The sequence below is a fragment of the Rhinatrema bivittatum genome, chromosome 3 (assembly GCF_901001135.1).
Source record: "Rhinatrema bivittatum chromosome 3, aRhiBiv1.1, whole genome shotgun sequence".
In the NCBI taxonomy this organism is placed as follows: Eukaryota; Metazoa; Chordata; class Amphibia; order Gymnophiona; family Rhinatrematidae; genus Rhinatrema; species Rhinatrema bivittatum.
The window spans coordinates 143,525,833-143,538,040 of record NC_042617.1 but is presented as its reverse complement, the minus strand read 5'-3'; the positions used below and the strand labels follow the sequence as shown (position 1 = coordinate 143,538,040).

The following is a 12,208-nucleotide window of genomic DNA, read 5'->3' as shown; positions in this document are numbered from 1 at the left end:
GCGCGCCGGGAAGCATATTTTACATAGGCCTCCCGGCGCGCGCAGAGCCCCGGGACTCGCGTAAGTCCCGGGGTTCTCCGAGGGGGGCGTGTCGGGGGCGTGTCGGGGGGCGGGCCCGGTCGTTGCGGCGTTCCGGGGGCGTGTCGGCAGCGTTTTGGGGGCGGGTACGGGGCGTGGCTACGGCCCGGGGGCGTGGCCGCGCCCTCCGTACCCGCCCCCAGGTCGCGGCCCGGCGCGCAGCAGGCCCGCTGGCGCGCGGGGATTTACGTCTCCCTCCGGGAGGCGTAAATCCCCCGACAAAGGTAAGGGGGGGGTGTAGACAGGGCCGGGTGGGTGGGTTAGGTAGGGGAAGGGAGGGTAAGGTGAGGGGAGGGCAAAGGAAAGTTCCCTCCGAGGCCGCTCCGATTTCGGAGCGGCCTTGGAGGGAACGGGGGGAGTCGGCGCGCGCAGGCTATACAAAATCGATAGCCTTGCGCGCGCCGATCCAGGATTTTAGTGGATACGCGCGGCTCCGCGCGTATCTACTAAAATCCAGCGTACTTTTGCTTGAGTCTGATGCGCAAGCAAAAGTAGGCTGATCGCGCTTCTTTTAAAATCTACCCCAAAAATCCTGGATCGGCGCGCGCAAGGCTATCGATTTTGTATAGCCTGCGCGCGCCGAGCCGCGCTGCCTCCCCCCGTTCCCTCCAAGGCCGCTCCGAAATCGGAGCGGCCTCGGAGGGAACTTTCCTTTGCCCTCCCCTCACCTTACCCTCCCTTCCCCTACCTAACCCACCCACCCGGCCCTGTCTACACCCCCCCCTTACCTTTGTCGGGGATTTACGCCTCCCGGAGGGAGACGTAAATCCCCGCGCGCCAGCGGGCCTGCTGCGCGCCGGGCCGCGACCTGGGGGCGGGTACGGAGGGCGCGGCCACGCCCCCGGGCCGTGGCCACGCCCCGTACCCGCCCCCAAAACGCTGCCGACACGCCCCCGCAACGCCGCGCGCTCCGGCCCCGCCCCCCGACACGCCCCCCTCCGAGAACCCCGGGACGTACGCGAGTCCCGGGGCTCTGCGCGCGCCGGGAGGCCTATGTAAAATAGGCTTCCCGGCGCGCAGGGCCCTGCTCGCGTAAATCCGCCCGGTTTTGGGCGGATTTACGCGAGCAGGGCTCTGAAAATCCGCCCCAATGAGTGCCAGACCCTCTCACATTTTATGTGCCTTGTCCGCGATGTAGCAGGTATTCAGGGGTAGTGCTCATGTCCAAGAGGGAATGTTTTGTTAAGAGGCTGTACCATCCCAGATTTGGGTGTCTCTTGGTGGGAGGAGGAGAGTTCTGTGTAGAGTTCATTGTTGTGTAGGCTGGTTTGGATTGTAATAAAGTGATCATTTGCCTTGGCTCATAATGATGGATATTGGGTGGGATGAAGGGGAGGGGGCAGAGGTTGGATTCCATGTGAAGCATATCCTGCCAGTGAGCATGACAATGGGGGAGAGTGGATTGTGTGTATGGTTGCTGTTCTAGAGGGAATATGGGTGAGCCAGGGCCAGGTGCTCACAAGAGGCACGCATGAAGGGGCACACAAAGGGGCATGACCTTTGCCATGATCCTTTGGCAGCAGGCTTGCCAGCAGGGGGAGGGGCCACCTCCATTGAGGCCCTCTTGGGCTGGTTGGGTCGACTCCTTCATTGATTTTGGTTTTTCATTTTTTGGTGATTATTTCTTCTATGCAGTCATCACCTCTTATAGAAGACTGCATTGCTAAGAATACTTTCATCTTTATTTTCTAATATGGTTATGCACCAAAAGATTTTCTGCTAATTTGTTTTTATTTCCTTTTTGCTGTGCTAGCTTCCTCTTTGGTTATGTTTGAAATTTTATATAAAATATTCATTTTGTAAAGTAAAATGCAACAATATACATTACTGTTGCTTATAGTCATAGCTGTCTCCTGTTCCAAGCTAATCGGGAATCTCTTTTGTGAATATCACCTTGATCCCAGTCTCTCTCTCTTTCTTTAAATCTGCCCTATATTCCTTCCAGTTATACTGATATTCAGTCAGCTAACAAATTAAAGGCTGATGTTTTTAGAATAGCTGTTTCAGACCTCAGTAATTAAGATAGTGTAGAGATGATCAGAACTTGCTTTACTTCCAGGTAATATGTAGTGGCAGATCAGCAATGTAGGAAGTTTAATGTTTGCAATAAAACTGTTCCCAGGGTGCTGATTAAGTAACAGTAATTGCTAGATTTTTCAAAGCATCAGTTTGCTCGTTTCTTGATGCTTTTGGTCTTTATCAGTCAGCTTTTTAATTTTTTTTTGTCCTTATGCCTTATATATGTTTATACCTTTTTAGAATTAAAGGTAGAGATCTCTTATTGTGAAGAGCCCTCTCACACCCCCACACATTTCAACATCTCCTTCTCTATATCCAATTTTTAGCTGATTTGCTAAACTTATTAATATTTCTTAATATTTATTTTATTAACGTGGGGAACCCCACCTCCCAATTTAGATATATAATAGCCAAGAAAGGAGTGGCTATGAAGGTGGGACAGCAGGAGAGATTGGGCGGGGGGGGGGGGGTGAGAGAAAGGATCTTAGCAGCATGAGAGAGTTGCTGAAGGATCCAACGTTTCCTGGTTTGCTGTGACAGTGGTACAGGTTAGGACCTCTTGACATCTAATCATGTCTCAGCTTTCATATCAGCTTGCCTCCTCTTTTGATTTTATTCTTAAATTCTTGGGTGGGGGGAGAGGTTCCTAATATTGTACTTTATATTTTGTTTTGGAATAAATGCTCTGCACCTTTTCTCATACAGCTGCATGACCTGTTTTGTTTTTTTTTAAAGTTTCATCCCAGAAGTCACTCTTCAGCAGTTCATTGGTACTAAATCCTTGCGATGCCTTCTTGGGAGTTCAGCAAGGATCAGCCCAGCAGCTCCCTGATTTACCCAGATTCACAATAGTGGGAGTGAGGATACAGGAGGAGTTTGAAATCTTTGAATCTCATGGTTTTTTTTTCCTCAGGCATGAAATAAAAAGCGGAATGCAAAAGGGAAATATGAATGGTTTTGCTTATTTTCACTTCTGCCTGAATTGCCAGTATTGGGGCTTTAATATGATTATCCACTTTCATGTTTTTCTTTGCAGCGCTTGCATCTCAGTGAAGATGTGGCTGGTGCAACCTTCATGGCAGCTGGAAGTTCTGCCCCAGAATTGTTTACATCTGTAATAGGTAAGCATACATTTTTCCAAAAAAGTATTTAAAGTGTTGACTGTGCGGATATGAGGACCACATTCGCCATAATAAAGCATACTATACCTGCCAGCTCTCTGATTCTCAGATTAGGGGTGCTCTGGTGATATGAAAGATATGCTCAGAGCTGAAGCTTGACTGTGCATGGTGTTTTATCTAATACATCATTAGAGTTCAGCTTGGTATTGCCGTATACATTTGATCAAAATTGTCTGATGAACTAATGAAAAGGGAAGGAATAAAATTGCTCTGAAGTGGGATTTGACAGGTGCAGACACTGTCTGGTGCCTCCAGTTTAGCACAAGATATGCACTCCATCCCCCACCCCCCAATTAACGCTAGCACAAGTCTTATCATTGCACTAAACATCTGAAATAAGGAAATTGAGTGCAGTCTGTTAGCTCACTTGCTCTTTGGGCAGATGATGACTGGGTTCGGCAAGAAAAGAAAGGTTTTCCCTGCACAGCACATATAACCAGTACTAATGCCTGGGTCACACCCTATTAGTGAGGGCCTGGGTGGGACCATGACTTGCATCTCGCTAAGCGAAGCATTATAGTGGTTTTCCATGCAATTTGACACACTAGGCGTTGCCATTTCTTTGTACTCTGAAGCCATTTTTACACACAGTACATGGATCCCTGGAAGCTGACCCAAACACCAGAAGGGTGCATTCTAGTTTTTCATCTGATATCCCTGAAAATACTATAAGGTGGGCACAATTATATTTCTCCTGAAAAATTAGAATGAAATGGAAAGATTGAAAGAAGGGAATAAATGAAGTGATCGGGATGGATTTTCAAAGGGTTACGCATATATATTATGCGCGTAACCCCAAAAACCCACTCCTGCGTGTACTGAGCCTATTTTGCATAGGCTCTGCAATGCACACAAGCCCCGGGATGTGCGTATGTCCTGGGGCTTTGAAAAAGGGGCAGGGGCGGGGCCGGAGCCTCCAGGCACAGCGGCCATTTGCCGCTGTGCTCGGGATCACGGGCCAGTCGTTGGCCGGTGCGTGCAATCTACGCCTGCCCAAAGGCAGGCGCAACTTATAGGACAAAGGTAAGGGGTGGATTTTAGATAGGGCTGGGAGGCAGGTTAGGGAGGGGAAGGTGGGAGGGACGGAAGGAAAATTCCCTCTGAGGCCGCTTCGATTTCAGAGTGGCCTTGGAGGGAACGGAGGAAGGCTGCGCGGCTCAGCGCGCGCAAGTTGCACAATTGTGCACCCTCTTGTGCGCGCCGACTCTGGATTTTATAACATGCGCGCGCAGCCGCACGCATGTTATAAAATCGGACGTAGATTTGTGCGCGTTGGATTGCGCGCACAAATTTACACCCACGCGTAGTTTTTAAAATCTGGCCCATTGGTTATTCATACTGAAAGTCTGAACAGTTGATATTTAAATGACTTTGGTTTTCTGTCAGCTGCCAAGACTGAAGACTAATAATAATCAATTTATTTTCTTTTCAAATATTCTCATAAACTTACAACTGTGGTGTGAATTCTTCAGATGCTGAGGGAGACTAAGTGGTGACCTAGGTTTCATACCATAAAATCTAAACAGTGGGAAACAAATCCAGCTTAGATTAACTAATACTTCAATTTAGTTATACATTAACCATATCTGTAAATCAGTCAAAGCCCAAATTTGTGCCTCCACTATTTTTCTTTCCTTGTGAACATGTATGTTCATTTTCTTACCACTTCTCCTAAAAATACTGACTACACTATCTTTAGAAGAAATTTAGGATTACTTTTGGAAATCTGAATTCTCACTCTCATCCTCCCATTTGAGTGGTTTCTATATCTGTCTACTTAAAGCAGCTCATGCTAGACTCCTTCTGATATCAGCGTGACTATTTCTTGGATCTACTCTTCTTTTACTATTATTCCTAGGTCCTTTTTCTTTTTGTCCTAAAATGTTCAGGGGTTTTTTTTTTATGTTTACACTTTTTGGAGTTAGATATGTACAGTTTACAAGTTCTCATTCCTTCATTTCACTCTGAATATATTGTAAACTACTAAATTCTCTGTATTACAACGTCTGAATGAGATTTCACTAAAGTCAGTATAGAAAATCACTGATTTAATAAAATTCATAGTGGGAGTGGGAGTGGCAAAGTAGGAGACATGTTTACAACTTTTAAACACTGCCCATCTCTCCAGGAATAAGATAAAATTTCAGAATGGATCATATTGATTTTGTCCGAAACTAGGTTGAGAGAACATTGTACAAATCTCATTGCTGTGTGAGTTTCCTCACTCCGAAGTTCATAAAATCTTCACAAGAGTGTACTGTTCTGTTCGTACGTCTCACTCTGCATGTAAAAGTGGCCCCTATCCCCTACACTACTATATAAACCTCACCTAGAGTTACTATGGTCCCACCCCCAGAGGCTCTCTCTCCCCCTCCCTCCTTCTGGCCCTTCCCCAGCCTAAAAATGCCCAAAATGGAATTTGTGAAAAAATCGCAAATTGCGTTATGGGCATAATGCATGATATTGCACAGCTTAATGCAGTTGAAAAAGGTATAGTTATTTTTGGCATTAAAACTGTGCGATATTGTGCGTTATGGCTTCGCAAAGCCAGCCCATTTTTTCTAAATCCCACCCAGACTTTTCCCCAATCCCTCCCCTTTTAAAAATTTGAATTGCACCATGCGTTATGGTGCTTATTGCGTGTGTTAAGGCGTTTTTCACATGCGAAGATGCCATAACATGATTTGATAAATAACCCTGTAAATTACATAAAAATATGCTTTTAGAACTTTATTTAATTGATTACAATCCAAAAATTATTCAGATTGAAAAAAAATGGCTAATTTACTGTGAAAAGATAGCGTACTCTGTTACCCTGTTAAAAGTTAGTAAACGTTAATAAATCCAAATGTAAAAAATAAAAGCTACAATGGGTAAGCCTACTTATATTTTCTTTATTTGCAGAAAATCAATTCACCAAACCAAGCATTTTCTTTATCTGAAGTTTTGATAAAGAATCACTTGCTTGGAAACTAATTTGAACAATTCTGAAAATACTGTGGATAACTTTCAATCAACTGTGCGCAGCATCAAATACATGAGTATATGGCCATGTGTAGTTTTACCGTAGTATTTTATAATCTGTTTATATCACAGCATATGCGTATCTTTACCCTGTAAAATACATGGCATGTACTGTATATGCTTTGCATGAATACATGCAATACATTGAAAGCATGTACTTTTCCTACCTATTTTTAAATTATATGGGGTAGATTTTCAAAAAACGCGAATAGGCGTACTTTTGCTGGCGCATCAGGCGCAAGCAAAAGTACGCTGGATTTTAGTAGATACGCGCGGAGCCGCGCGTATCCACTAAAATCCTGGATCGGCGCGCGCAAGGCTATGAATTCTGTATAGCCGGCACGTGCCGAGCCGCGCTGCCTACCCCCGTTCCCTCCAAGGCCGCTCCGAAATCGGAGCGGCCTTGGAGGGAATCCTCTAACGCCCTCCACTCATCTTCCCCTCCCTTCCTCTATCTAACCCACCCACCCGGCCCTGTCTACACCCCCCCCTTACCTTTCTTCGGGGATTTACGCCTCCCGGAGGGAGAAGTAAATCCCCACGCGCCAGCGGGCCTCCTGCGCGCCGGGCCGCGACCTGGGGGCGGGTACGGAGGGCGCGGCCACGCCCCCGGACCGCCCCGCCCCGGGCCGTAGCCACGCCCCCGTACCCGCCCCCAAAACGCTGCCGACACGCCCCCGAAACGCCGCGACGACCGGGCCCGCCCCGACACGCCCCCCTCGGAGAACCCCGGGACGTACGCGAGTCCCGGGGCTCTGCGCGCGCCGGTAGGCCTATGTAAAATAGGCTCACCGGCGCGCAGGGCCCTGCTCGCCTAAATCCGCCCGGTTTTGGGCGGATTTAGGCAAGCAGGGCTCTGAAAATCCGCCCCTATGTGTATATATTTTGAGCCCAGGAAAATAAAGTGGGAATTACTCATATAACACAGTTTATTTTAAAACATGTGTAGATAAGTGAAATTACGAGTTTTGCCAATTGTTCCACCAGTTTGCCCATTCCTTCTCCAGGTCATCGAGACCCTCCTGGTTCTTCAGCCTGAACTCCATCCAGTTCACTCAGACCTCCCACCCAGCCAATAGTACACAATAGACACGCCAGATAATTAGAGGCGTAAAATTATGCAAGTAAGTTGGCTAATTTACTTGCATAAATGTCTTTTAAAACAGCAATGTAAGTGCAGAAATGTAGGCCCCACCACAGAATGCCCTCAGACCACCCCCTTTTTATGCATGGTAATATGTGCGTGAAAGCAAAACTACTCATGTATGTTTGAGTTTTCTAAAATAGCTTATACAGGAGTAGATGCTACTTATATGTGTATATCTTCCTTCCAGCTTGTTGCAAGCTTCCAAGTTCTCTCCCCTTGTTGATTGTAATTTTTGACTTATTCCTACTTATTGTTATCTTTCATTTACGTGAATTTGTTACTCTTGTTGTTTTTCCCTTTGTTAAACTGTAAACCGATCCGATATGGTAATTTACTATGAAGGTCGGTATAAAAAACTGTTAAATAAATAAATAAATAAATAAATATATATGGTACTTTTTAACGGCCGGATTTTAAATTCCCTGCCGCGTAAATCCGGCCGGATTTATGCGCACAGGGCCCTCGCACGCCGGCGCACCTATTTTGCATAGGCCGCCGGCGCGCGCAGAGCCCCAGGATGTGCGTAAGTCCCGGGGCTTCGTAAAAGGGGCGTGTCGGGGGCGTGTTGGGGGCATTCCATAAATGACGCGGCATTTCAGGGGCGGGCCCGGGGGTGTGGTGCCGGCCCAGGGGCGTGGTCAAGTCCTCCAGACCAGTCCCCAGGTCGGGTGGTCGCGCGCCAGCAGCCCGCTGGCGCGCGCAGATTTACATCTACTTTCAGCAGGCGTAAATCTGCCAACAAAGGTAAGGGGGGGGTTTAGATAGGGCCGGGGGGGTGGGTTAGGTAGGGGAAGGGAGGGGAAGGAAATCGGAGTGGCCTCGGAGGGAACAGGCAGCGCGCGCTGGGCTCGGCATGCGCAGGTTGCACAAATGTGCACCCCCTTGCAGCACCGACCCCGGATTTTATAAGATACGCGTGGCTACGCGTGTATCTTATAAAATCCAGCATACTTTTGTTCATGCCTGGTGCGCGAACAAAAGTACGCGCTCGCGCAAAATTATAAAATCTACCCCTAAGGGGTAGATTTTAAAAAAGAGCGCGATCGTGTACTTTTGTTCGCGCAGCAGGCGCAAACAAAAGTACGCTGGATTTTATAAAATACGCGCATAGCCGCGCGTATCTTATAAAATCCTGGATCGGCGCATGCAAGGCTGCCGACTTTGGGCAGCCTGCACACGCCGAGCCGCGCAGCCTGCCTCTGTTCCCTCCGAGGCCACTCCGAAATCGGAGCGGCCTCGGAGGGAACTTTCTTTCGCCCTCCCCTCACCTTCCCCTCCCTAACCCACCCCCCCAGCCCTATCTAAACTCCCCCCCCCTACCTTTGTCCCTCAATTTACGCCTGCTAGAAGCAGACGTAAATCTACGCGCGCCAGCGGACTGCTGGCGTGCTGTCATCCGACCCAGGGGCTGGTCCGGAGGCCTCCACCACGTCCCCGGGCCAGCGCCACGCCCCCAGTCCTGCCCCCGAAATGCCGCATCCCGCCCCCGAAATGCCGCGTCATTCGGCCCCGCCCCTGACACGCCCCTTAAAAAAGCCCCGGGACTTACGCGCGTCCCGGGGCTCTGCGCGCGCCGGCGGCCTATGCAAAATAGGCATGCCGGCGCGCGAGGGCCCTGCTCGCGTAAATCCGGGCGGATTTACGCGAGCAGGGCATTTAAAATCCGCCCGTAAGTGCGTAAGTCTTTGAAAATTCACCCCATAGTGCTTTGGAAATCAAAAGAACTACAAAGGATATTGGAATCCTGGTACCATGACCCTTCCTTTGCAACTATGTGGGTATTTTTCTTCTGTTAATTTATTTTTTTATGAATTTATTTATACAGATTTAACATTCTGCATTTTCCTTAGGCACAAGGCAGATTATTTATTTATTTAGATTTATATTCCGCTTTTTGCACTTTTTCAGCGCTTCAAAGTGGATTACATTCAGGTAGTGTAGGTATTTCCCTATCCCCAGAGGGTTTACAATCTAAGGCCTGGATTTATCAAAATGTGATAAGTATTGCATGTGATAGCAAAAGGGGTGTGGTTTAGTACAATTTGTGCTAATTACCTATGTGAAGAGCTAAGATAGCACATATTGTGATAACATTTTCAGGCTTTGTGATGTGCCAGACCTGTTGTATTTCCTGCATACAACCACTAGGGGAGAGGGAGAGAGACTAGCCATAATGTCCTCTCCCTAGATAGGTATTTGTATCCCTATGGGAGGCCCACCTAGTAACTCGAGGTGAGGTTTAGGTATTAGTGTAGGGGGTTAGGGGCCACATTCAAAGTGAGACATAAAACAGAACAGTGGTCTTTTGTGAAGATTTGATGACCTTTGGAGTGAGGAAACTCACTCCAAGATGATATTTGTGCAAGGTTCTCTCAACCTAGCTTGATGGACACTCTACTTGGGTAACATCAAGCTAGGTGGAGAGAACATTGCACAAATCTCATAGGTTTCTAAAGAAATGGATTATATTAAAGAAAAAAGAATGAGCATGAAGTGTTGCAGCTATACATAATAACCTTACAGTAACTTTGTTGATGTTCTGTATGTTTTTTAGATTAACGATTTTTGAGAAGTCAATAATGTGGATGCTGTTAGTATTATTTTATGCTAATTTTGGTGTAAACCACCTAGATTTGTAGATAGGTAAGAAATACTTCAAAATAAAGCTATGAGGTAGATTGCAAGTATGTAGCTTGTGTGTAGATAACAACCAATAGAAGAGGGTCCATTTGATACAATCGATAGCAGTTACACCCATGTGCCCTATAAGGTGCCTAATCTGGCTTCTGTGGCAACAGTCCTTCGGTTGCAGGCCATGCACCAGGTTTCCTTCCAGAACCCTGTAATCATTGGCCTGAATCCAGTTATGAGGTATCAGCCATGAACAAAGACAATGATTTCCTGCCCCAGGGACTATGAGTGTTGCCGCTGCAACTTGAAAACTGCCAAGAGATGCATTCTTATCTGAACTTCTAAATAGAACCTGGCAACATCTTGAAGAGAAGGAATGACAATTAATTCTACATTTTCAATAACAGTGAATAGGTTTGTCTTAAATGCTGGTTAATTTGCAAAATGTTCTCCAAGTGTTTTATAGTTTAAAAAAAAACACCAATATTTACCCAACTGCAATTGAGTAATAAGTATAAGAACTACAGTTATGCCATCTTATTCAAGCACACATACATCACTAATAAAAACCCACTTATTCTGCAAAAAAATGATATAATTTACTCATGCTGAATATCAGGATAGTTTAGTATCAGAATGGTCTGCTTCAAAAACACATTTTATCCAATGCAACAGTAATAGTCACAATATAAAGTCAAAACAAAGAGAGAAAAAAAAACCCATATATTATTTTGTTTAACTATCAAAAAAACAATCATATAAACACAAGACAAGCATCCATTCATACACAAGCTGTAAACGTTAACATGACTAGATACTATAACACACCATTTTTATATTGTAAAGGCATAATTTCCCCAAACTCCCATGCTTGAGGGTAAACCTTTGAAGAAATTTGCCATCCATCCTTTCAATGGAAATCCAGTCAAACATTTGTGTATACTACTACTGTATTCATGGTAGAAAATCCTTAGTTTAGCTAAAGGAATAACAATCTCTGTAAATTTACAAAAACCTTTATGTATGGTATCTACCCAAGTCATGCAGTTCATTAACAATACTTCTCCCTGTAAAGATGGCCTAATTCCAATAATCTTTGCTACAGTCAACAGAACAATATCCCAAAACTCATAGAGCATAACACAATATAAAATGAGTCAGTATCCCCTGTATCATTTTACAGTTGTTACATACATTTAAATCAATTAGACTCTGCAGAGTAATAACTTCTTATATTGTATTTCTTACAGCTTAGAATCAACTGAGATATGGGTTATGTCCTGGAGCAAGTTCCCAAGGACCTCAGTGGAAATATAAGCCCCCAATTCTTTATTCCATTTTGAAGTAAACTTAGATAAAATTATGTCCGAGTTCTTTTCTAACCTCAATTTATATCAGAGTGCTATCTTAGACGGTAACTTTTAAACCGCTCGTGTGGACTGCACAAGTGCATGCATTCATCGGCCCATACGCAAGGATGCAGCTATTTTATAACATACATGCATATGTGTGCATGTTATAAAATAGCCTGGCCACATGCACATGTGCTGAATTTTAAGTGGGCACACGCCTGTGCATACAAATCCCGCTTCTACTGTATAAGTGAAGGGATTGTAAAAGTGACGCGAACTGATACATTTGCCAGTTTTACCAGTTTGTTCCCAGTCACCCAGGTCATCTGACACCCCCTCTCCCCCCCCCCCTGGTTTGATAGCCTGTACACTCCCCAGTTACCCCAGATCCTTTAAACCCCTCTGACATGGCTGGTGTTTTGGGTTTTTTTTTACTTGACCGCCTTCATAGCAGAAGTAAAGTTACGTGGCAGGGGGCCTCAGCGTGTGCTGGATAACATAAGTATTTATGTGCAAATTTCTGGTTCAAGTCCCAAAACATCCATGTACCGCTTATGCCTCACCCAGACCACCCCGCCCCTTTTTGAGAAGAGCCAAAATGTGTGCTCAGTGGCATTTAACAGACAAGAAGCTGATCCAATATTGCAAAGTCATGACAGAAGTTGAAGATCGGCAAAACACCAAGGATTCTTTATTAGCACAATAGAGTTGAGCTTTTTACAACATAAGAACATAAAAAATTGCCATGCTGGGTCAGACCAAGGGTCCATCAAGCC

The 12,208-nt window shown here is 45.8% G+C and overlaps 1 protein-coding gene across 1 annotated transcript in view; it reads left to right on the top strand.

Moving 5' to 3' along the window:
• Window positions 1–12,208, top strand: part of SLC24A3 (solute carrier family 24 member 3) — a 936,948-nt gene that overhangs the window by 614,610 nt on the left and 310,130 nt on the right. Inside the window, exon 5 of the mRNA XM_029593773.1 lies at window positions 3,134–3,218. Coding sequence (XP_029449633.1) covers window positions 3,134–3,218 — 85 coding nt within the window. The remainder of the gene's footprint in view (window positions 1–3,133; window positions 3,219–12,208) is intronic.